This window comes from Telmatherina bonti (genome assembly GCF_933228915.1).
Source record: "Telmatherina bonti genome assembly, chromosome: 16".
NCBI lineage: Eukaryota > Metazoa > Chordata > Actinopteri > Atheriniformes > Telmatherinidae > Telmatherina > Telmatherina bonti.
In genome coordinates this window covers 8,249,260-8,273,056 of record NC_136614.1, presented here as the reverse complement: position 1 = coordinate 8,273,056, position 23,797 = coordinate 8,249,260, and the positions used below count along the sequence as shown (strand labels likewise).

Genomic DNA, 23,797 nt, shown 5'->3' with positions numbered 1-23,797 from the left:
CGGTAAGATGGACGGTAAAATGGACAGACGATAAGACGAATGGTGAGACGAATGGTGAGACGAATGGTAAGACGGACGGTAAGATGGACGGACGGTAAGACGGACGGTAAGATGGACGGACGGTAAAACGGACGGTAAGACGGATGGTAAGATGGACGGACGGTAAGACGGATGGTAAGATGGACGGTAAGATGGAAGGACGGTAAAACGGATGGTAAGATGGACGGTAAGATGGACGGACGGTAAAACGGATGGTAAGATGGACGGACGGTAAGACGGATGATAAGATGGACGGTAAGACGGACGGACGGTAAAACGGATGGTAAGATGGACGGTAAGATGGAAGGACGGTAAAACGGATGGTAAGATGGACGGACGGTAAGACTGACGGTAAGATGGACGGTAAGATGGACAATAAGACGAATGGTAAGACGGACGGTAAGATGGACGGTAACAAAGACGGTAAGATGGACGGTAAAATGGACAGTAAGATGGACAGACGATAAGACGAATGGTGAGACGAATGGTAAGACGGACGGTAAGATGGACGGTAACAAAGACGGTAAGATGGACGGTAAAATGGACAGTAAGATGGACAGACGATAAGACGAATGGTGAGACGAATGGTGAGACGAATGGTAAGACGGACGGTAAGATGGACGGAAAGACAGACGGTAAGACGGACGGTAAGACGGATGGTAAGACGGACGGTAAGATGGACGGTAAGACGGATGGTAAGACGGACGGTAAGATGGACGGATGGTAAGACGGACGGTAAGATGGACGGTAAGCCGGATGGTAAGACGGACGGTAAGATGGACGGATGGTAAGACGGACGGTAAGATGGACGGACGGTAAGACGGATGGTAAGACGGACGGACGGTAGGATGTACGGAAAGACAGACGGACAGAAAGACGGACGGTAAGATGGACACACTCTGGAATCTCTCCTGGGTGTAACCCATCCCACTGGCGTCCACCTGTACTGGTTATACTGGTTCCTCCATGCAACAACGGGAGGCGGGATCTCTGCGTACAGACGTGGAAAAGCAGAGTGGATCCATGGAGATGCTTTTCCAGCCCGCTGCAGGTCTGGCTCTCAGTTTTCTAACGACCAACCGGTCCAGTTGAGCTCCAGGTCATAAACCTTCAGGTCTTTTTGTGTGTGTGCGTGTGTGCACTCCCTCGACGACCTGGTTGTCATGGTTCCCGTGATGTGACAGGATGCAGTCATCATGCAGAAGTGAGTTCAGACCGAACTGTATGAACTGGACGACACCGGCCATCAAATACGACGGCGTCTGATGTCAAGTCAAGTCGTTTAAGAATCTGTGAGACGTTTGGGTGTAGCTGATTCAGCTCGGTTTCTTTATGTTCTCTTCCTGCAAATAGAACAGTCTCTCCTCCACTAACAGTCGCCATGGCAACTGCCTCAGCACCCTGACTTCAGAAGAGGCCTCAGAGAGCCAAAGCTGTGGAAAGGGACAGCAGGCAGTACGAGGGGCATGGAGAGGGATGGAGAGAGGAGTGGAGGGGAAAGGGAAGGTGGAGATGGATGGAGACAGAAAGAAAGAGGGCAGCTCACAGCTGGAGCTGCAGGTGATCACATTTAAGCAATTTAAAAAAAGCTGTCTGACGGTTTCTAACAGACTGATGAAGCACGATGAAGGTGTGACACTCAGGTCTCGGATGTTCATGAGCATTTTCTGTCAACAAACCAACTGTACACACATCCGGGTGTGTCAACAGGACGAAACACAGCCAGCCAGAGTGAACTGAGGGACTATTACTGGGTTTCAGATGGAAAGTTGCCTTATTTTTAGTTTTTACATCTCTGGAGTGAAGCAATGAAAACATGGATGTGCAGACATCATGGTGATCTGACGGAAACATCGACAGGCGGCGGAACTGTCTGCTTGTCAAACATCATCGGGGGTTGGGAAGGGTTCTGATTGTACATATGGTTGGGGTTGGGAAGGGTTCTGATTGTACATATGTATGACATATATACCGGTTATAAACAAAGTTGGCTCCCTGCTTCTCGTATTGTCAGTTGTAACTTGTAAAAACTACATAATTAGTTCCAGTTTCACCGCTATTTTTATTCTAAATGTGAAGTAGCAGCTCAACATGAGCATACTACTTTGGAATTAAAATGAGAATAAACCAGTAAACTTACATCAGAATTAAGTTCCAGATAGAAATTTGCATCAGGAATGAAGCGTTTACATGGTTGTTTAAAGCAGAATGAACTTTTATTCTGAATTAAAGCTCCGTGTAAACGTAGCGTGGAGCTTTGTGAAGCAGACCAGACTGGAAATGAAAGACCTGCTGGGTCCAGCTGCTCTGCAGAGACACCAGCGGGACTCACCGGCAGGCTGGACGGTCTCTCCTGTTGGCTCAGACTCATGTCCTCATGGTTCGCTTTCCCAGGAGTCATAGCGGCAGACTTGCCCCTCCCCCCATACGCCTCCTGCGGCACCTCCTGCACAGACAGACAGATAAATGGCCTCTGCTATTAGACAAACATTACTGTTCTGCTGGACCAGAACCAGAACCCGGCTCTGATTCTGCAGCAGAGGAAGGACGGATGGACATTAACCGCTCCTGACCATCAGGAGGAGTTTCTTCTCAGAGTCTCGGGAGAAATCTGGCTTCATGTTGCCATGACCGCACTTGACTTCTCTCTCTCTCACACACTCACACACACACACACACACACACACACACACACACACACACACACACACACACACACACAATGCTTGGTGTTTTCAGCTTCATGTTGGAAGCTTTTCCAGGTGGAACTCAGAGTCCATTTTGCTCCACCTGTTTCATCCGCTTGTTGTGGATTTACCATCTAGAGTCTCTGAATAAACACTACATCTGGATTGTAAACCTCCTGGACGGATAGAAATGCTGGAAAACCTCCGTAGACCAGCTGGAGGGTCACATGACCATCACCGTTCCACGCTGCCGTTCCACCAGTAGGGTGATATCAGCGACGTTGTCAGGGTGCAGCAGAGATCCAGCAGAGCGTTCTGGGTGGACGTGTCTCTGAGATGCAGCAGCGTGGTGTCGTTGGACTGGTTCTGCTGGGAACAGTCACTTCTTCACACACGTTAAAGGATGGAAAACAGAAACCAGTAGATGATCCAGCTGAAAGGAAATCATGGTGCTGAGACGCTGACTGGTCTGCAGCTTCATCTGCTCCCAGTGAAGACATACTGGGCGAAAGCTCAGACCAGTCCGGCAGGTTCTGACCCGACTGAAGAGGAGGAGGATGACCTGAACTCTGGAAACCTCGACTGAAGGTTCATGGATCTGACACAAGAAAAAGAACCTGTTGTCGGTTCTTCTCCATGTGGGTCCAAATAAAACCAAGAAGTTTCAGTCTCACACTTTCACTCGTGTGTGTGTGTGTGTGTGTGTGTGTGTGTGTCAGCCTACCTGCTGTGGCAGGGGGCGGGGCTGCATGTAGGGCGGCTGGCTGGGTGCGGCAGGCTGCTGCTGTGGCGGGCTGAAGTACGGCGGCTGGCCCGGCTGACCGTACCCACCCATGTTCTGTTGCTGCGAGCCGAACTGAGAACCCATCTGAGGAGACACGAGAAGAACCAGTTGTCACTGGAGATCACCTGCAGGAGGCGCCATTCTCACAACATCTCACATTTACTGCCAGTTTTATTCATAAAGCTCCCATAAAGCCACGCTGGAACAAAGAGATGAAGGATGATGAAGAAGCAATAAGAGAAAACATCCAGAAAAATTAAACAAAAATACATCAGAAGAAAAACATCTTCAAGAGGAGAAAAGATGAGGAAGAGAGGAAGTCGCTCTTCCTCCAGTCTGAGCCGGTCAGAATCCGTCACCACAGAAGAATCTCTAGCTCAAAGTTTCAGCTGGAGGATCATCAAGATGAATGTGTCCAGACCATAAAGAACCATAAAAACCATAAGTTAAATCCTATAAATCCTGCCAGAACCCACTATCCCAGCTGCAGATGGACGGATTACTTCCACTGGGGTACAAAGAAGCCAGCTGACTTTCCTCTGGAAGATCTTAGACGTCGGTAAAAGATTACACAAACTGTTTTATTTCCATCCATCCATCCATCCACGACCCACAGCTCATGACCATAGGTGAGGGTAGGAACGTAGATCGACTGGTAAATCGAGAGCTTCACCTTCTGGCTCAGGTCCTTCTTCACCACGACAGACCAGCGCAGAGTCCACATTACTGCAGACGCCGCACCGATCCGTCTGTCCATCTCGCGCTCCATCCTTCCTTCACTCGTGAACAAGACCCCGAGATATTTAAACTAACAGCAACGGTAGTTGTAGCTGTTTTCTTACGTGTCTTTTCAACACAGCATTAAGATGGAGGATCGTCGACAGGTTTTAGCTCCCAAACCAAGAAAAAGTTGGTCATGTTTTCATTAAGCTGTAAACCAGTCTGAAGTTCCCGGCGTTGCATCACAGCTGAAGTCAAAACCAAAAATCTCTCCATTTCACTTGTAGATTAAACCAAACGTTACTGATGAAGACACCAAAGCGGCTCGATGAAGAGCAGAAAAAGAGGCATGTGGCAAACGGGGAACACAAAGACCACCTGCAGGAGAAATGGGAAACTTTGGAGAACTAAACAGTCTGTTCCGTTGATTCACTGGAAAATTTGCAGCATGTGAATTCTGAGACAAACGTGGATCCTCGCAGAACTCAGGTCAACGTTAAACCCAACGATGCCGCTGAGGATTGTGGGTATTACAGCCGGCGGTAATGTAAAGACAGGCTTATGAAGGGAAAAGGAGAGACTGTCCACACAGGAGACATACAGAAGAAGAGTTTAAACTGATTCAGGAACAGAAACTACATCCATTTTCTTCAAGCTCCTCTGTTCAGAAAACTGTGTGTTCCTGGAAAGTGACTAAACTTTTCCTTCTCTGGAAGTGTCTGACTTCCTCCGGGACGCCAACATGTTCCCATTCTGACATCAACAGAGCTCCCATGACCCTGACGACCTCCAACCCCTGGCCTGCTGGGGGTTTGAGTCTGTGCAGCTCCACCGGAGAGTAACATGATGCTCATGATGACATCAAACGTATTCTGCACTTCCTTCAGAGCTCAGCTCCATACTGGGTGGTGCACTTCCATGGACACCAGGATCCTGGAGCTAAATGGATCCCCTGGAACCCATCAGACCTGGTTGTGGTACCAGCTGCAGTGTGAAAGAGGACATCAGGCAGGACAAATGACCTCTGAACCACCACCATGTTGCATTCTGTCAACCAAGAGCTTCAGCATTGTGATGAGAACAGCCTCCGTTGGAAAAAACAATTCGCAAACGGCAGCTTAAAAATCTGAAAGTTGTTTCCTGCAACGTTTTTTTTCTTCTGTAGATTCATTAAAATTAACATTAAAGAGACAACTGAACCCTGACAGTCAGCAGGCTACAGTCAGAAGCCCGCAGACCCCTCAGGGACCACGAGGTCAGGCACCACAGATAGAGACGACAACCACACCACCAAAGTTTACATGGACACATACTGGATCCATCAGATCCCAGCTGACACGTTTACATGGACACATACTGGATCCATCTGAGATCCCAGCTGACATGTTTACATGGACACATACTGGATCCATCTGAGATCCCAGCTGACATGTTTACATGGACACATACTGGATCCATCTGAGATCCCAGCTGACACGTTTACATGGACACATACTGGATCCATCTGAGATCCCAGCTGACACGTTTACATGGACACATACTGGAGCCATCAGATCCCAGCTGACACGTTTACATGGACACATACTGGATCCATCAGATCCCAGCTGACACGTTTACATGGACACATACTGGATCCATCTGAGATCCCCAGCTGACACGTTTACATGGACACATACTGGATCCATCAGATCCCAGCTGACATGTTTACATGGACACATACTGGATGCATCTGAGATCCCAGCTGACACGTTTACATGGACACATACTGGATCCATCAGATCCCAGCTGACATGTTTACATGGACACATACTGGATCCATCTGAGATCCCAGCTGACACGTTTACATGGACACATACTGGATCCATCAGATCCCAGCTGACATGTTTACATGGACACATACTGGATCCATCTGAGATCCCAGCTGACACGTTTACATGGACACATACTGGATCCATCTGAGATCCCAGCTGACATGTTTACATGGACACATACTGGATCCATCAGATCCCAGCTGACATGTTTACATGGACACATACTGGATCCATCTGAGATCCCAGCTGACATGTTTACATGGACACATACTGGATCCATCTGAATCCCAGCTGACATGTTTACATGGACACATACTGGATCCATCTGAGATCCCAGCTGACATGTTTACATGGACACATACTGGATCCATCAGATCCCAGCTGACATGTTTACATGGACACATACTGGATCCATCAGATCCCAGCTGACATCATGTTTACATGGACACATACTGGATCCATCAGATCCCAGCTGACATGTTTACATGGACACATACTGGATCCATCTGAGATCCCAGCTGACACGTTTACATGGACACATACTGGATCCATCTGAAATCCCAGCTGACATGTTTACATGGACACATACTGGATCCATCTGAGATCCCAGCTGACATGTTTACATGGACACATACTGGATCCATCTGAGATCCCAGCTGACATGTTTACATGGACACATACTGGATCCATCAGATCCCAGCTGACATGTTTACATGGACACATACTGGATCCATCTGAGATCCCAGCTGATATGTTTACATGGACACATACTGGATCCATCAGATCCCAGCTGACATGTTTACATGGACACATACTGGATCCATCTGAGATCCCAGCTGACATGTTTACATGGACACATACTGGATCCATCAGATCCCAGCTGACATGTTTACATGGACACATACTGGATCCATCAGATCCCAGCTGACATGTTTACATGGACACATACTGGATCCATCTGAGATCCCAGCTGACATGTTTACATGGACACATACTGGATCCATCAGATCCCAGCTGACATGTTTACATGGACACATACTGGATCCATCAGATCCCAGCTGACATGTTTACATGGACACATACTGGATCCATCAGATCCCAACTGGCACGTTTACATGATAAAATGATCTGTTTACGTACTGGAAAGACTTAATACGATCATAATGCTTGTGACATCCACAACGCATGCCAGTTTAGAAGAAGATTAAGGTTTTAACTTAGATGATTAACTTAGATGATTAATAATCATTCAGTTCTACAATTTTCAATCGTCGTATCCGATACGGTCCCATTCCACTGGAGCTGCATAATGTAGCTCTTAAGGATCGTCATCACAGTATGTAAGAGTCACGTCGCAGGTCCTGCAGCGTAGGAGGCATCTACAAACCGCAGACGTGGATGGGGAGCCTGTCCGTTTTTGCCTACAACTTCTCCAACGTGGGCCATTATGAATGAAACGTGACGGAACAAAGCATTTACTCAGCACCTCGCACCATTAGCCCAAGCAATAAGCCATGATAAAAATGACTAAATACAGACAAATGCATGCGTGTAACATTCCCTAAAAGATGCGATCGGTGCCGGTCGTTGTCTACAAGCTGTCAGGAGTACAGTTCAACTTCAACTACATGTTTTTCGTTTTGCATGTTAAACCGCAGGGTCAGAAAAAGTTGCAGTCATTTTTATATAAAGACGTGCTGGTTGCTGCCATCTTTCAAGTCTCCCTGAAATTCCCTACTTTAACCTTCATCACACTGCATAAAACATTATGTTCTTTCCTTATAAAACTGCATTCTTTTTCACAAACAAATAAAATTATGTCTACCCGTTTCAAAAGCACACATCTTTCTTGTTTATTGTTGTAATAAAGAATGAAAAATATGTTCATTGTGTCTGTTTTATTGTTTTTTTTAAAAAAAAAAAAACCACCCACAAACAAAGATTTATTTACAGTTTTTCTTTGGAACTTTTTGCTGGTAAAGATCAGGGGTGTGTTCTACCTGGAAATTCTAAGTGAACAACACGACTCGATCATCCTGCTCTGTCCGCCTTTGCATCTTTTACTTGCTCTGCATACCGATTATTCTCGAACAGAGCGATGATCTCTTCATCGAAGAATCACTCAAACAGTTCCCCTTCAGACACATCGTTGTCTTCTAAATGTAGCCATGTAAGTTCACCAACAGTGAACTGTGCACATGCTGTCGAGCGCTTGCATGAATGCCGCGGCAGCGTGTTGAAGGTTAAACGACATCCATTGGAGAAAACAGTTTGTAAACGTGGAGAAATTTTCCTGTGTATCCGATCGTTTAAACCACGCCAGGATTGGACTGAAAATTCTGTCCGACCACGGCTGATTGAGTCAGCAGCGACTCGGACAGAAACAGCCTGACCAATCCAGTCTAGCTGGAGCTCATCTGAACTCTCCCTGACTCTGCTTCTGGTTCTGCTGGAGGTTCTCCTCTCCACCCGGCCCGTTTGATGTGATCTGTTGTTTCCTTACATAAAGACTGGATTGGAATGATCTGTAACCAGACTGGATCTGCTGAACGGGTGCGGAACTCCAGAAGAAACATCCCGACACCCTCTCCGATACCAAACATGTCAACAGAAACTTGCTTCATGTCATCGCTGCAACTCCGTCTGTCCCACTTTTGAACTGAAATAAGCGTTTCAGAATGACTTTATGCTGGAAGAATGCGGCTCGGGGATTACAGCAGATTCTCAGGCTACGACTGACCCCAGAACAGCAGAACCAAACATGGCTGCAGTGGAACATCTCCTGTTCAGTTTTCATGTACTTTCAGGAAGCATCACACTCCATTTCTGCAGGTTTCTTCAGCAAAGCTTCAGTCCAAGAACGTGAACGTAAAGCTAAAAAGGTTCTCTGCAGTGGGAAACCTGCTGAAACCAGTCAGTCCAGAGAGGAAAGCTGGTCCACATCCAGTTTCATCTGGAACCTGGCTGTTAACACAAAGCTGCAAGATACAGATTTTTATTTGCCAGCAATTCTGGCCATCAGTGTCGAGTCAGAAGCTCTAATGGCGAACCTGTCCGCAGCTCCACATGATGAAGGATCCTTTTAACAGTTCCTGCATCCAGGCGGAGATCCGGATCACCCCCAAAATCTGTTTACCTGGTCCTTATTCCTCAGATTTCCTGAATAGTTCGCAAAAATCCATCCAGACGGACAAATGGACAGATGGATGGTCAGACAGACAGATGGATGGTCAGACAGACTGATGGATGGTCAGACAGACTGATGGATGGTCAGACAGACTGATGGATGGTCAGGCAGACTGATGGATGGTCAGACAGACTGATGGATGGTCAGACAGACTGATGGTCAGACAGACAGATGGATGGTCAGACAGACTGATGGATGGTCAGGCAGACAGATGGATGGTCAGGCAGACAGATGGATGGTCAGGCAGACTGATGGATGGTCAGACAGACTGATGGATGGTCAGACAGACTGATGGATGGTCAGGCAGACAGATGGATGGTCAGGCAGACAGATGGATGGTCAGGCAGACAGATGGATGGTCAGGCAGACAGATGGATGGTCAGACAGACTGATGGATGGTCAGACAGACTGATGGATGGTCAGACAGACTGATGGATGGTCAGACAGACAGATGGATGGTCAGGCAGACAGATGGATGGTCAGGCAGACTGATGGATGGTCAGGCAGACTGATGGATGGTCAGGCAGACTGATGGATGGTCAGGCAGACTGATGGATGGTCAGACAGACTGATGGATGGTCAGACAGACACCCCAGTAGATTAGTTGACCTCCACTTTGGTGGGAACAATCAGAGACGTTCTGGAACAATCTGGGCTCCAACTCCCAGTTAAAAGCCATTCCTCTCTGTGTGGTCGTCGTCATGCACGTCTCTGTGATGTGACTACGAGGACAGACGGCAGTAAAGTAACCTGTAATGATGTAACGTGGACTTTCCCAGTTAGACGCGGACCTTCCCAGTTAGAAACTATCTAAAGTTCATCTCCTGCAAGGCTTTGACAAGCCGACCTGATCCACACCGGAGCCTGACAGGTTCTTCCTGTTACATGCCCCAACAGGTCTCAGAAAACCCTGCTGGGAGTTGTTTCAGGTTGCGCTGCCAACAGACAGTAACGATCACATTCCTCCGTCTCCGCTCTCATTGGGTGGAGGAATAAAAGCAGCGCCACAACTAGACAAGAAGAAACACACTTCAGACCCAGCAGCCCTGTTTACACGGACACATCCGTCTCTCCACCCATCCCTTCATCCAACCCTACATCCATCCCTCTGTCCATCCCTCCATCTGTCCCTCTGTCCATCAATCCATCCATCCATGCCTGAGTCAATCCCTCCATCCTTCTGAGACAGCCAATCATCTGGTTGGAAAGTGGAGATGAGGAAGTTTTGGCTGCAGATGTGATCAGGTGACCTGGACACTGAACACCGCTGTTCAGTGTATTTATGAGTAATCAACACTCAGCTGAGCTAAGGATGAATGGAGGGCTGGTATGCAGCGCTGCACCGCAACATGCCAACACCCCCCTGCACAAACGCAACCACCATGTCTACACTCACTAATTCATGCAAGGACCGACCTACAGAAGCTCTATCAGTTGCCATAGAAACCGATTCCAAATCACAATTTAACTCAATCACATTTTAATGACCACATAGTCCGAAACAGTAGATGAAGGACAAACAACAGTGTCCAATAGTGTTATTAACTCTGATCCAACAATCAGCCACCTCAGATCTCTGGATACACGCTGGGATCTGGAATAACGTTCAAATTTGACCCAAAATGGGGAATACCAAACTATATCACAAAGCCTCAGCAACTGTGACTCCCTGACACGCAGCCAGTTGTGTTGTAGATGCAACAACTCCTCGCTAGTGTGTGATATTCAGTCAGTCCTTCTGCTCTGAGCAGCAGCACCAGACCTAATCAGCAGTCTGGGAACTAAAAAATAGCCTGAACACAGCCGGCGCCAGGAATAGCCGGACCAGGAGCAGCCAGGTCTGACCCGCTCTGCAGCAGTCTTGTGGTCTGACGCCATCAGTTGAATTACTCCTGAATACATGTGGTAAATCTAAATATCTGTACAGGACAAATACCTGACAGGGCCAGAGCCCGAGGCCTGATCCAACACCAGCAGATAAGAACAGAACCTCCAGATGCTACAGACGACTGAAGAACTGGAGGGAGCCTTTTTTCACTGGTTGATCAATTCACTACCCAGCCTTTGACTTCAGTGGAAAAGTATTTAAGAGCCACATGTTGGCAAGCTCTGATCGCCATCGGATGCTGCGCTCAGGGCTGTAAGAGTCAACACTGCTCTCTTTATCTCCATGGAAACACATTTATTGACCTTAGCAGCTGACATGGAGGCTGTGAAACTGACAGCAATAATCCACAGAGCGGGCTAGAAAATGAAAAAATAAAGAAAGCCTGCAGGAAACAGCAAAGCCACCGGCTTATGATGTCATGTAGCCAGAAGAAGCAGCAGCTTCTCACTAAACCCTGCCAGTCCTCCAAGGTTTGTGCTTTTCATTTCACCATTAAAATGCACATGAAGCCGCCAAACACTGCGTGTTGCTGGAACAACAGAAAATACTGAAAAACACTCAAGATATAGCAGATGCACAGAAAAAACCTCCACTCCATGCAGCAGCAGCTTGCCGAAGGCTCACCGCGGTGGAGGAAACAGATAATTGTCTAAAACCACAACCAGACAGATTCCTCTGAGCAGCTAATGGTGTGTCTGATTAACTCCACCGCAGTGTGATGCATCTTATTAAGTCAGATTTCTGTCCACCAGTCACATTTACTACGTTGGAGACGTCAATAGGAAGTGTATCTACCCTCTGCTAGATAGTCGGTGCTCTGAGGGTTACTCCTCATATCACCAACTGGTTCTCAGCCCGATGCTGTGAAACTATGTGGGTTAAGTTGTAATCGATAGCTTACTCTTTAGGTGATCTATAGAAATCTTCCCAACACTAAACGTAATGTTTATTCAGCAACTCTGTATGTAAAATACACAATGACCAATGATAACACCATTATTTATCGCATTTTCATAATAAAAAAGATCATTATCACTATTATGTTGCGAAGAGACCTGCAGCCACTCCTAACAACCTTTCCACCAATCAGAGAGCTTAAACTGACAGTAATGTCCAATCAGGAGCAGCCAAAGATCAACAAGTGATGAGAAAAGCAAGAAAATAATGATCCTCTATGGCTGGAATAAAGCCAAGTAGACGTTTGGGATGCAGCTGAGGTGGAGGTGCTGCAGTGAGGACAGCAGGTAGATAGTAGCAGGAAGACGTGTGGAAACATGGAAACAGAGTGTGTGTGTGTGTGTGTGTGTGTGTTTCAGACGTTAGAGAAAGATGTGCAGATGAGAAAAGGCTTGGTCACTGCTGATCTATGTGCGGTATTTCTACAAATTTCTGGTTGCTCTTTATGCTGCTTTATCTGTTCATACATCCGCATAAAGACGTCACGTCCGCACGGAGACGTCACGTCCGCACGGAGACGTCACGTCCGCACGGAGACGTCACGTCCGCACGGAAACGTCACGTCCGCACGGAGACGTCACGTCCGCACGGAGACGTCACGTCCGCACGGAAACGTCACGTCCGCACGGAGACGTCACGTCCGCACGGAGACGTCACGTCCGCACGGAGACGTCACGTCCGCACGGAGACGTCACGTCCGCACGGAAACGTCACGTCCGCACGGAGACGTCACGTCCGCACGGAAACGTCACGTCCGCACGGAGACGTCACGTCCGCACGGAAACGTCACGTCCGCACGGAGACGTCACGTCTGCATGCTGACTGGGGTTTAAGAGGTTGAGCTTCTACATACATGACCACAAAGAGATAAAATCTTTTTGCATTATGAAAATAAATTCATGGGCACAGATGAACATGAAAATAACTAACTTTTGGCCACAGATTAGTTTCCCGGATGACGTGGTGATGAAACTGGAGCCAGAAGATTGTGTATGACTTTGTTTAATGCTACAACATTCATGGATCATTTTGCCTTATCTTTTTATCTTTTAATCGTTGGCTGGATTAAACATTGTGATGCTTGTGTCAGAAATACGTAACAAGCCACTTCATTTTTCATTTTATTAATTTTATTTTCATTTTAATTTTTTTTACCACTATTTATTTATTGTTATATAATTTATCTACTTACAAATCTATATTAAATTTAATTGTATTTTTTTCTATTGTTTTTTTCTTTTTAGTATTTGTCTTAGTTTATGCCATTTATGCTATTTTTTTTTATAATTGTAAATACATTCAGGCCTGAAGGAGTTAAGTGCAAAATTAGCAGGAAAAGCTGAACTCAGCACAGTTTGGATCAGAATAATTGGACAACCTAGCAATGTGTAATCAGAGCATGTGGTAATCTGTGGCCACACAACGACATTTTTTTTGTCCTGATATCTCCTGACGAGCTTCATAGATTTTTCTCTGCCAGATTTTTGGCTCTAAATATTGGTGGAAGTCGGGGTGAGGGTCCCACTGACCAACATGTTCCGGTACCACCAGATTAAGGGAAAGCAGTTTGGGTCCAACTAAAGCAATTGCTTCCATGGTGGATACAGCGCCTCCTACCTGCTGCTGTGGGTACTGCATCCCTCCCATCCCCATCTGCGCCCTGCCGGGCACCCCCATGGGGTATCTGTGCGGAGGAGGGGAGCTGTATGGTTGGCCTGGGTATGGCGCCGCTTGCTGCTGGGAGTATGGAAGGTTACTCATTCCGTAAAGCTGCGAGCGCTTCATCGACATCGGGTCCATGGATGGCACCTGAGGAAGACAAATATTTAAACTTCGGCAGAATTTCTGCGAACGTTAAGCTGACTTTTTTGAAGGATCAAACACAACGTGGACGAGAATCCCACAGAGCAGCGTTTTCTAGTGATGGGAGAAGGATGGATGAGTGAGGGTGGTCCCGTGTTGAGGCCGTTGTTCTTCTCAAGTACGTTGGATGAATATAATCAACAGAAAACCAGATGCCTGCAACCACAATGGCCAGTTTTACTTGCCATTTATTTCCTGGTCCATACGACAGAACACAGGGGCATGCGATCTGAAACTGAAACCCCCACCCAGCTGGTTAATCCAGCGGTGTGCTACATTCATACATGACAGAGAAGAAGGTTACACAGTTTTATCCGTCTGTCAGGAGTGGTTACACACATAATTCAGTCTGTTTTCAAGGAGTTTATCTGTCCATCGCGACAGAAAATTAAGTAATACCACGGGGGCAGTGTTGAGTTGCACAGCTGATCAGCAAAAAGAACAAACCAGAGAGGAACAACAGGTACAAGACAACGACCAGACCGCCAAATAAAAAGCACTTGAAGAAGATGCAGAGGCTGCTGCGAACAGCAAAACCACTGACTGTGTCCGAACGTCCAAACGATTCCCTACATAGTGCTCACGCCACTTTGTAGAGTCGCATGCCCCTGCCAAGATGGCGATGGTAGGAACCGCCCACTGAGCTTCAATTCAGCTCTTCAGAAACCTACGGGTGACGTCACAGAGGCTCCGCCCATCTTTTTATACACAGTTTAAGCTTCCAACTGGTGTGAAAGACGGCGACGTATGTCAGGGTTTATTTGTACGTATCGGGACAGAAATGAGTCTTAAGTCAACTGATGACAAGAATGATTATGTGACTGAGCTTGATGCTCCTGAAAGAATCCAAACAGGCCAACGTTTCCAACGTCACCAGCGTGACGCATACAGTTCCTTGAACAGGGACAGAGTCGGCCTGCTGGGGTGACCACGACGTGGTTTCAGAAATCCTCACAAGCCCAGAACGCCGCCAGCCGACTCCGTCTGAACCAATCAGAGAGCCTGCGCGGTCTAACAGCCTGGAAGGCTACTGTCATGCCTGGATGCACTTCACACTGTATCTGACACACTGACATAATAGCAGGCGAGAGAAACGAGAACAGATGTTTCACTGCAGCTAAAAATAGAATTTGCTGATAGATTTTACACTCAGAAAAGGGTTCATATTTAAATCCGCTGTTTAATCTTCTCTCTGGGTGGCGTGTTGCCATCAGTCAGCTGATAAAGGTAAACAAACAGGTTTGGAGCTGCGCCAAGTCCACGCAGCTGCTTTTACACAGAAGACGAAGCAGGAAGAAGCCTGATCAATAATCTGAATGTAAACAGAAGGAGAGAAAAACCATCCAAAGTGGAACAGTTTGATCTTAGATCAGTCAAAAAGCTCTTGGGATCTACTTTTTCTATTTGACTGAATATTCGGATGTCTGATGTCACTGCCCAACCCTAAACTCTGAGAAAACAACGCCGAGATCAGATCTGTAAACATGTCCTACAGTGATCTTTCAGGTGTTTCTTTCCATCAGCTCATCCAGAAGCAAACATCTGTAAAATGTTCTTCATAAAAGCAACACTTCTTAATCCACCTACGCTTCGTTGGTTCACGCTTAGTTCCTGGTCCCCACTGCGAGGCCAACAACACAGACCGACAACCACTCTCCCTCCCAGGGAGAATTCAGGCTCCACTGAACCTGACCCGATGTCTTCTGAACTGTGGGAGGAACTCCTCACAGCTGGCCGAGGTGCAAACCATGATGCGACCTCACAGCAGCTAAAAACATAAAACTCAGCGGTGTTCCTAACCAACCTGACATGTTAAACAACCTGACTGAAGCTTGTTCCACACTCCATGGCAGGTCCATCCATCCTCCAGGAGAAGCAGGTCTGCAGCGGGGAGGGGTCACTGCGGGGGGCGATGTCTGCTTTATGTGCCATAAACCCGGTTGTTACCTCCGCTGAGGAGGTTATGTTTTTTCCGGCGTCTTTGTGTTCAAGATCACTTAAAAGGTTACCAACGAATTTTTATAAACATTTCCAGAGTAAGGCTGCACGGTCACAGCAAGAAGGTCACTGGTTCGATCCTTGGCTGGGGTTTGGTTTAGTTAGTGGCCTTTCAGTGTGGAGTTTGCATGTTCTCGCTGTGTATGCGTGGGTTCTCTCCGGGTACTCGGCTTCCTCCCACCCATCCACTCTACTCTAACGGTGTGTTCAGATCAAACGCGTTTTGAGTGAACGCTCAAACTGCCACTTTTGTGTCCGACGCCCCAAACGCTCCTGCCGCTTGTGTCTGGAGCGAGCGGCAGACGCGGCGGAAAAGAGAGGAGGGAAAGGCGGCGCTTTCCTTCCGGTCAGTTTGAATGATGGCGGTGCAGTAGAGAGACGGCATGGTTTTATTTAATAAATAAAGCTAGAGAACGTTGTCGTAGGGCAGTAATAGTCAGTGTTAATGCAACAAGAGCCGCACTCAGCAGAGAGCCGCTGCCGCCCCCAAACAAAGCGTTGCTAGGCAACGTGTCCTGCTACGTTGCCAAATCAGTAGCATTCAGCTTTTTGGCAAGGAATGGTTATCCTAAATATTACACGGAGTAATGGCATCTCAGCCCCGTGTCTGGGTTCACCTCAGGAATCCTCCAGGAGCTGCGAGCTGATCGCTCTGATTGGTTGACGCCCCGCATCAAGCGGCAAAAGTTCAGCTTTGTCCATCTCTGGCTTTTGACGTGCGACGAGCTTAAAAAACTTCTTAAATTTTCGGGCAGAACGCCAACGCCCCTAAACGCTCAAAACGCGACGCGAGAAAGCTCGACGCCCCCTTGCCGCGCCTCCCCATACACTTTACATGGAAACCTGCCGCTCTTGACGCTCAAAACGCGTTTGGTCTGAACACACCGTAAATTGCCCATAGCAGTGAGTGTGAGCGTGAGTGGTTGTTCGTGTGTGGCCCTGCAATGGACTGGCGAGCTGTCCAGGGTGTACCCTGCCTGTCGCCCAAAGCCAGCTGGGATAGGCTCCAGCTTCCCTGCGACCCTGAATTGGATTAGGCAGTTCAGAAAATGAATGAATGAATTTGAGTTGTTGGAAATGTGAAAATGAAGAACTGATTAAATTCTGGTGGCGATCTGGATCACCATTTGGATCCAGGAATGTTTTAAAAGGATTCTTTAACATTGTGCTTGGCGGAGGTTTCTGCTCTCCAAGTGCTTTTCTAGTTTCATATTTAACGAGCAGCTTCGTCCGCGGCAGGGTCTGAGTGTTTTAATGCCACATGTAAAAATGTTCGTACTTCCTTACCACCTCGATCAGCTGTTATATTTAAACAATCCGTTTTACCTGCAACAGTAACTCAGCACAACTCCGCTTCCTGCTTTCTCCGTGCTAACGACGCCCACCTCACATGTCCGACCAATCACACGATACTTCTCGGAGCCTTGCAAGAAAAAAGTTCTGCCAGCCCGATGTGTCCGGAACTGTCTTCAAACGCGTCTGTGAGAACAAAATGACGTCATTTTGTTCTTGGGGCCTCGAGAACAAGAAAATAGTTCTGGCTTCTCGTGGAAGTTGGAACAAGCTTTAGTTCAATACGACTGATCAGAAGGAAGCTAAAGGATGGATCCACATTCTACCAGCTGGCCAGACAGACACAAGCCAGGCAAACCATCAACCAGCTCTGACCCACCACCTTTCAGGTTAGCCCTTCCTGGCAGTGCCAGGCTTACATCTAATCTGTGTTTGTAGAGAAGTTTCATTTTGGGGACATTCCCATCAACCATTTTGTTTCCAATCCAAATCCAGTTGCTCAGCAAGCCTGCTTTGTTTGGGTCCGAAACCGAATCCCCAGTTGGACAGAGTCTACCGGACTATCCTGGTGTGAATGCAGCCCACAAATATGACACTTTGATAAAAGCCTCTGCATCTCATTCCAACAAGTGACAGCAAGTTGACATGTAGTGAGCTGCTTTCCAGCCACGGTTTCTGGTAAAACAGCCAAACATGAGAGTAGCTTTGCTGGGAAGACTAAGAAACTAAGCAGCATGTGGGACTCGAGGTCTGGCTGAATGTTTATATGCATAAGGTATCTGATCTATCTACATTATGTGGATGGGTTAGTCCAGTTCTGAATGGGTTAGTCCAGTTCTGAATGGGTCAGTCCAGTTCTGAATGGGTTAGTCCAGTTCTGGACGTTCATTTTGCAGGTTCTAAGTTGGACCAACGTTTACATGTCTGAAAATTTCCTGGAGTGGTCGCTTAACCACTCCAGGACCATGTACAGCAGAAAATATATACATAAAGACCTACTACACAGTCAACAAGAACCACCTTTACTTTAATCCTTGTTTGGACTGTAGTGCGACCGAACCTTCACTTTTCTCCTGTTGTTCCTGCAGATCTCAGGGTTCATATCAGCAGTTTGCTCAGCAAGATGACTGATTTCACTTAGAATACCTGGAGACTTAGAATAGACTGAGACTAAAACAAAGAAAAAAATCCACAGCATGATCTCAAATAATCCTGGATTAATCGAGTAATATAATCGCTGCCTTGTGTGTAAAACTCTGAACCCTGAAAAGCTCCTGGACGTCCAGTTGTGTTGTCCCTGGCATGGAGGTGAGATGACCGGAGAGAAGGCTTCCGGCTGGCTGTTGCAGGAGCAGCTGCAGGAGCCAGGAGTAGGATCAGCCTGTGTGTTTAGCTCCAGTGTTATGCCTGATGGCCACATGGCTAATCTGCATGTGTGAAGGTCAGGGCTGTTGTGAGCACATCGGGACATAATGGGCTCTCTGCCAAAAACAAAAGTTGCGGCTGGATAACAGGCAGCTCGAGCAGGTCAAAGCAAACCTGAAATAAATAAAACCTTTCTGTTATCCACACCCTCCGCTGTCTGCCAGCAGAAAGGGTGACTAAAGCGGTGGGAAACATCCTGACGGCCATTAATCACTTCTGAAGAGAAGCTAATTAGCATATGAGAAGGGCTCAGTCGGTGTGGGAAGGGACTGGAACTGTCAACTGGACTTTCGAGTCCTGTCACAACAAATCAGTTTCCCAAAACATGAAATATTGCAAATGTTTTCATTTACACGCATGGCTGGAAATGGAGGGATTATATAGCTGAAGGCTTTTCAGGCCTGTGCGACTAACAGGCTAATGTAAGCCTAGCAAGCTAATAACGGCTAACAGGCTAAAGTTAGCCTATCCTAGCCTAGCAAGCTAAAAACCATAGGCTTAAAACGGCTAACAGGCTAATGTTAGCGTAGCCTAGCCTAGCAAGCTAAAAACGGTGTCACCTTGGACACCGAATTGAAAACACTGACTTAACTGGACAAATTATAACTAGAGTGAGCTTTATTTGTCTTTTCTCGTTCATATAGAAAACTGCAGGTGCATCTTGTTTGATAAATGGTCAAAAGTACCACAAATTGGTGTGTCGTTTGGCGTAAATGAAGTCTGTCAGCGATGCAAATTAAAAAAAAAAGAAAAGTACTCACTAAGTGACGTTAGCAATGCTGCTAACAGTGATGCAATACAAGCTAAGTGGCTAGCCGTGGCTAAATGCGTGTCAGCAGCCTGAATTAAAACAGTGATAATTACCTGAGATCTACCGCTGCTCTGCCCGTTGTTCCCTGGACTCATAGCCGGGTGATTTCTCAGCTGTCCTCCCCAGCCATGAGCAGCTGAACCGTACTGGGAGCCCGTGTCTTTAGCCAGTCCCACGCCCGGCTGCTGCTGCGTTGCGGGATTACTGTAATCTGGATATCCGCCTCCATAGCCGCGGATCATCGGGCTCGGAGAGGTTAATAACTGGTTCAGAGTTGGCGTAGCCCCGGACGGATGCTGCTGCTGACCATGTCCGCTGAACCGCTGGAAGCCTGCAGCGCCTGCAGCCGTGGAACTGGTGCCCGTCAGAGCCGCTTTGCTCGGGCTGTTGGCAGCCGAGCCGCCGCCGCCTGCAGGCCCCATCAGGCTGCTCCCCTGCCGCGACGGGCTCATCATGCCTCCGTAGCCACTGTTCCCGTAGCCGGGTCGGTAGTTCGGGTAGTGGTTGTACGGGCTGTTGTTGTTGTAGCCTTCGTGGGAGTTGTGGACCTGATCCATGGTGTTGTGTACCGTGTGCGCCGCTGTTAGCCCAGTCCCTGGGCTTTGTTGTCCGCCATGTTGATCAAAGCAAGGCCCTCCTCTTCCATTCCCATAATAATGATTAAACTCGGAGCTGGTCCCAGTCGGAGGAGGGTTGTTGTTGCTGCTGTTGCTGGCTGATCCTAGGCTGGCATCCATCCGCTCCTCCTCCTCCTGCGCCTCCTCTCTGTGATTCAGCTCCTCCGCTGGGCTGCTCCCCACCAGGAGGAGGTTTTTCCTGCCTCCATGCTGCTGCTGGTCCCCCTGGTCTCCTCTGCTCCCCTCTGGTCCTGCTGGATGTTGTTGTTTATGTTGTTGTTTGTTTACCACTGCTGGTGATGCTGCTGGAGAAACCGGCTGAACAGCGGAGGAGGCTGGTGGGATGATGATGATGATGACGATGATGATGGAGAAGGAGGAGGTCCGTCACTAGCACGAGCTCTGCAGCTGATTTGGAGGTTTCCACCTTTAAGCATGTCAGTCTCCATCTCATCTCTGAGGCTTGGGCTGCTTTGTCCGGGGAAGGGGTCTCTGGGTCTCTGAGTCCGGCGTGGATCTGCTCAGTGTGGATTTTTCACGCTGTGGACCACATGGCGTGTCCAGACCAGACCTCCTGGGATCACAGTCTTCCTCTGATCCAGTGATGCCTCAGGTGCGCGTTTCCAGGACAGCTGTACCTGGACCCCTGAGCACCCCCAGGGCTTTCAGGGTGGAAGGATCAGGGCCGGATTAAAAGTGCACAGACCCCTGGGCCCAGAGTGATCCAGGGCCCCCTTCCCCACCGCAACATTGTGAAAATTGTGAATGATACTCTGTGAAACAACATTTCTGAGCCAATGGTACCATTAGCAATACTCCAGACACCGTGGTGTAACTATCTGGCTTTTATGTATATTTTGTTTCATGTCCAAACTGCTGGTGTTTGCCCGACGTGGGCACTGGCTCCTGGCCCATAATGCCTGTTGGATAATCCAGCCATGGGAAGGATGCAACATTCTGTGTAAAATGTCAAACTTACTTTAAACTAAACTCCCTCCTTACTGCACATCATGACTGACTCACCTGAGCAAACACAGGTTTAGGATATCACTACAGAACAGTTAGTTACTTCAGGATTTTAAAAGTCTCATATTTATCACCAGGTTCTGCCAGATATGCAGCAAAAAGCCACCAGCTGATCTGCAGCAATGCAGCAAGGGGCTCTGATGAGAATTAGGTCTTTTATTTTCTCTCCATTGGCTTAAATTCAGGATTGAGTTTAGTTGGAAGGAATTTGACCAGTTGGGAGCTTGTGGATCGGTTCGCTCTCAGACTGCATGTTTACTTGGTTCCTGAGGGCAGAACGGGAGGCAGAACCGTGAGCTATCAGGCCTCTCCCCCAGGAAGCTTACACCCTGAAAAGGCATCAAGCTTTCTTGGAGTTACGGTTGCCACGGTGACCCTTAGCCTCCCCTTTAGTTCAGCTGCTGGAGGACATCCCACAATGCACTGGGCTTCTCTTACGTCTCCATGTATTAACTGTATGGCCATTCATTTGTCTTTCTCTTCTTCTTTCTAAGCAGGTATCCCCAGTTCCCAGACCAGTTCCCATTTAGGGTAACTGGTCCAGGCTGTCCATCCTGGTTCTGGTTATGATGGAGGCTTTTCTTCCTGGTAAAGGGAAGCATGTCTTCTCCACCGTCTCCATTCGCCTCAGCAACAGCTGATCTGTTGGAAGCAACTTGGTCTGAGTTAGCTTCACATGAACACGTTATACTGAACTGGGTTCACTGGGCTTTAAAGCTCCCTCAGATGACACATGCTGTGAACTGACTGAATTTAACTGATATGACTGCTTTTCATTCACTCTGATGTCCAAATCATCAAAATGAAACAGCACAATAAGTCGCAGAAGAGCATAAATGTGAATATTTATAATAAAAGTATGAATATTCAGGTTCTTTCATGCAAAATGGTCCAGTAGTGGACACCTATTTACACACTTTTTTCTTGCATATTCATGAATGAGGATGGTATTTTTGTAAATAACTACTTCAGTGGATGTTAGCGAGTCATCCAATACGTTTCCATACGTTAATGGTGCAACATCCACATCTTCATCATCCTGTTTGCATTATGGCGACACGAAACACATCACTGAGATGTTAAAATTTTCTATGTTGTCTCACACCACTGTATGCAGTTTTTCTTTCAGTAAATTATCTGAAACGATGGAATTATCATCACATGATTTTACTTTAATTCATGCTGGAATACCACTGTCGCATCAACTTTTTATATGTTCAGTATAATCCACCCAGGAGTTCAACATTCTCAACTATTTGTAAGAATAAATACCCATTTTTAGATTTTCTTGTAATCTTTCCTTTGGAGAGTAGAATCTAAATGTAATTTTGTGCCTCATTTAATTAAAATAAAGTTGTCAACTTATTTTTGAAAATAAAAAAAAAATTATTTTTATGTTTTTTTAAAACAACCTGAATGATATTTGAATAATTCAGTTGATTCATTTTGTCACTTTCAAACAAAAACAGCAAAAACTGCTGTTTTTATTTAGGTTGCAGCAAACTGGAGAGTCTGGTTTCATTCAGATTTTATTTGTTTCTAATTCCATCCCACTGAAAACATAGCAACAACCTTCTAGTGATTAAAACTCTCCAACCTAATCCTGCAGCTGCTTATTAATGTGATAAAATGACAAAAATAACTGAAGCTAAAACCAGAAATGAATCACATGCAAAACTTTCAGTCCAGTTTGCAAACATAAAGCCATGTTTTGTATCATTCTGGTTGGGCTGAAACCCGGCTAGAACCCTGTTGGAACCCGGCAGGAACCCGGCTGCAACCCGGTTTGAACCCAGTTGAAAACTGGCTGCAACCCGGTTGGAACCCAGTTGGAACCTGGCTGGAACCCGGTTGGAACCCGGCTGTAACCCAGTTGGAACCCGGCTGGAACCCGCCTGGAACCTAGCTGTAATCCGGTTGGAACCTAGCTGTAACCCGGTTGGAACCCGGTTGGAAACCGGCTGGAACCCGGCTGGAATCTGGTTGGAACCCGGTTGGAACCCGGCTGGAACCCGGCTGGAACCTAGCTGTAACACGGTTGGAACCCGGTTAGAACCCGGCGGGAATCTCGGTGGAACCCAGCTGGAACCTAGCTGTAACCCGACTGGAACCCGGCTGCAACCCGGTTGGAACCCAGTTGAAAACTGGCTGCAACCCGGTTGGAACCCAGTTGGAACCTGGCTGGAACCCGGTTGGAACCCGGCTGGAACCCGACTGGAACATAGCTGTAATCCGGTTGGAACCTAGCTGTAACCCGGTTGGAACCCGGTTGGAACCCGGCTGGAACCTGTCTGGAATCTGGTTGGAACCCGGTTGGAACCCGGCTGGAACCTAGCTGTAACCCGGTTGGAACCCGGCGGGAATCTGGGTGGAACCCAGCTGGAACCCAGGTAGAACCAGGCTGGAATCTGGTTGGAACCCAGCTGGAACCAAGCTGGAACCTAGCTGTAACCCAGCTGGAACCTAGCTGTAACCCGGTTGGAACCCGGCTGTAACCCGGCTGGAACCTAGCTGTAACCCGGTTGGAACCCGGTTAGAACCCGGCTGGAATCTGGTTGGAACCCAGCTGGAACCTAGCTGTAAACCGGCTGGAACCTGGCTGGAATCTGGTTGGAACCCAGCTGGAACCAGGTTGGAATCTGGTTGGAACCCAGCTGGAACCAGAATGGAAACTGGTTTGAACCCAGCTGG

General features: G+C 47.5%; 1 protein-coding gene across 3 annotated transcripts in view; it reads right to left on the bottom strand.

Moving 5' to 3' along the window:
* arid1b (AT-rich interactive domain 1B) overlaps positions 1–20,383 on the bottom strand; it is a 49,048-nt gene extending 28,665 nt beyond the window's left edge. For all 3 annotated transcript variants that reach the window (XM_079255822.1, XM_079255823.1, XM_079255824.1), the window contains exons 1-4: positions 19,517–20,383; positions 13,691–13,882; positions 3,451–3,594; positions 2,372–2,485 (exon numbers count right to left, since the gene is read on the bottom strand). In XM_079255822.1, coding sequence (XP_079111948.1) covers positions 2,372–2,485; positions 3,451–3,594; positions 13,691–13,882; positions 19,517–20,200 — 1,134 coding nt within the window. In that variant the 5' untranslated portion in view covers positions 20,201–20,383. The remainder of the gene's footprint in view (positions 1–2,371; positions 2,486–3,450; positions 3,595–13,690; positions 13,883–19,516) is intronic.
* Between the last annotated feature and the right edge of the window lie 3,414 nt (positions 20,384–23,797).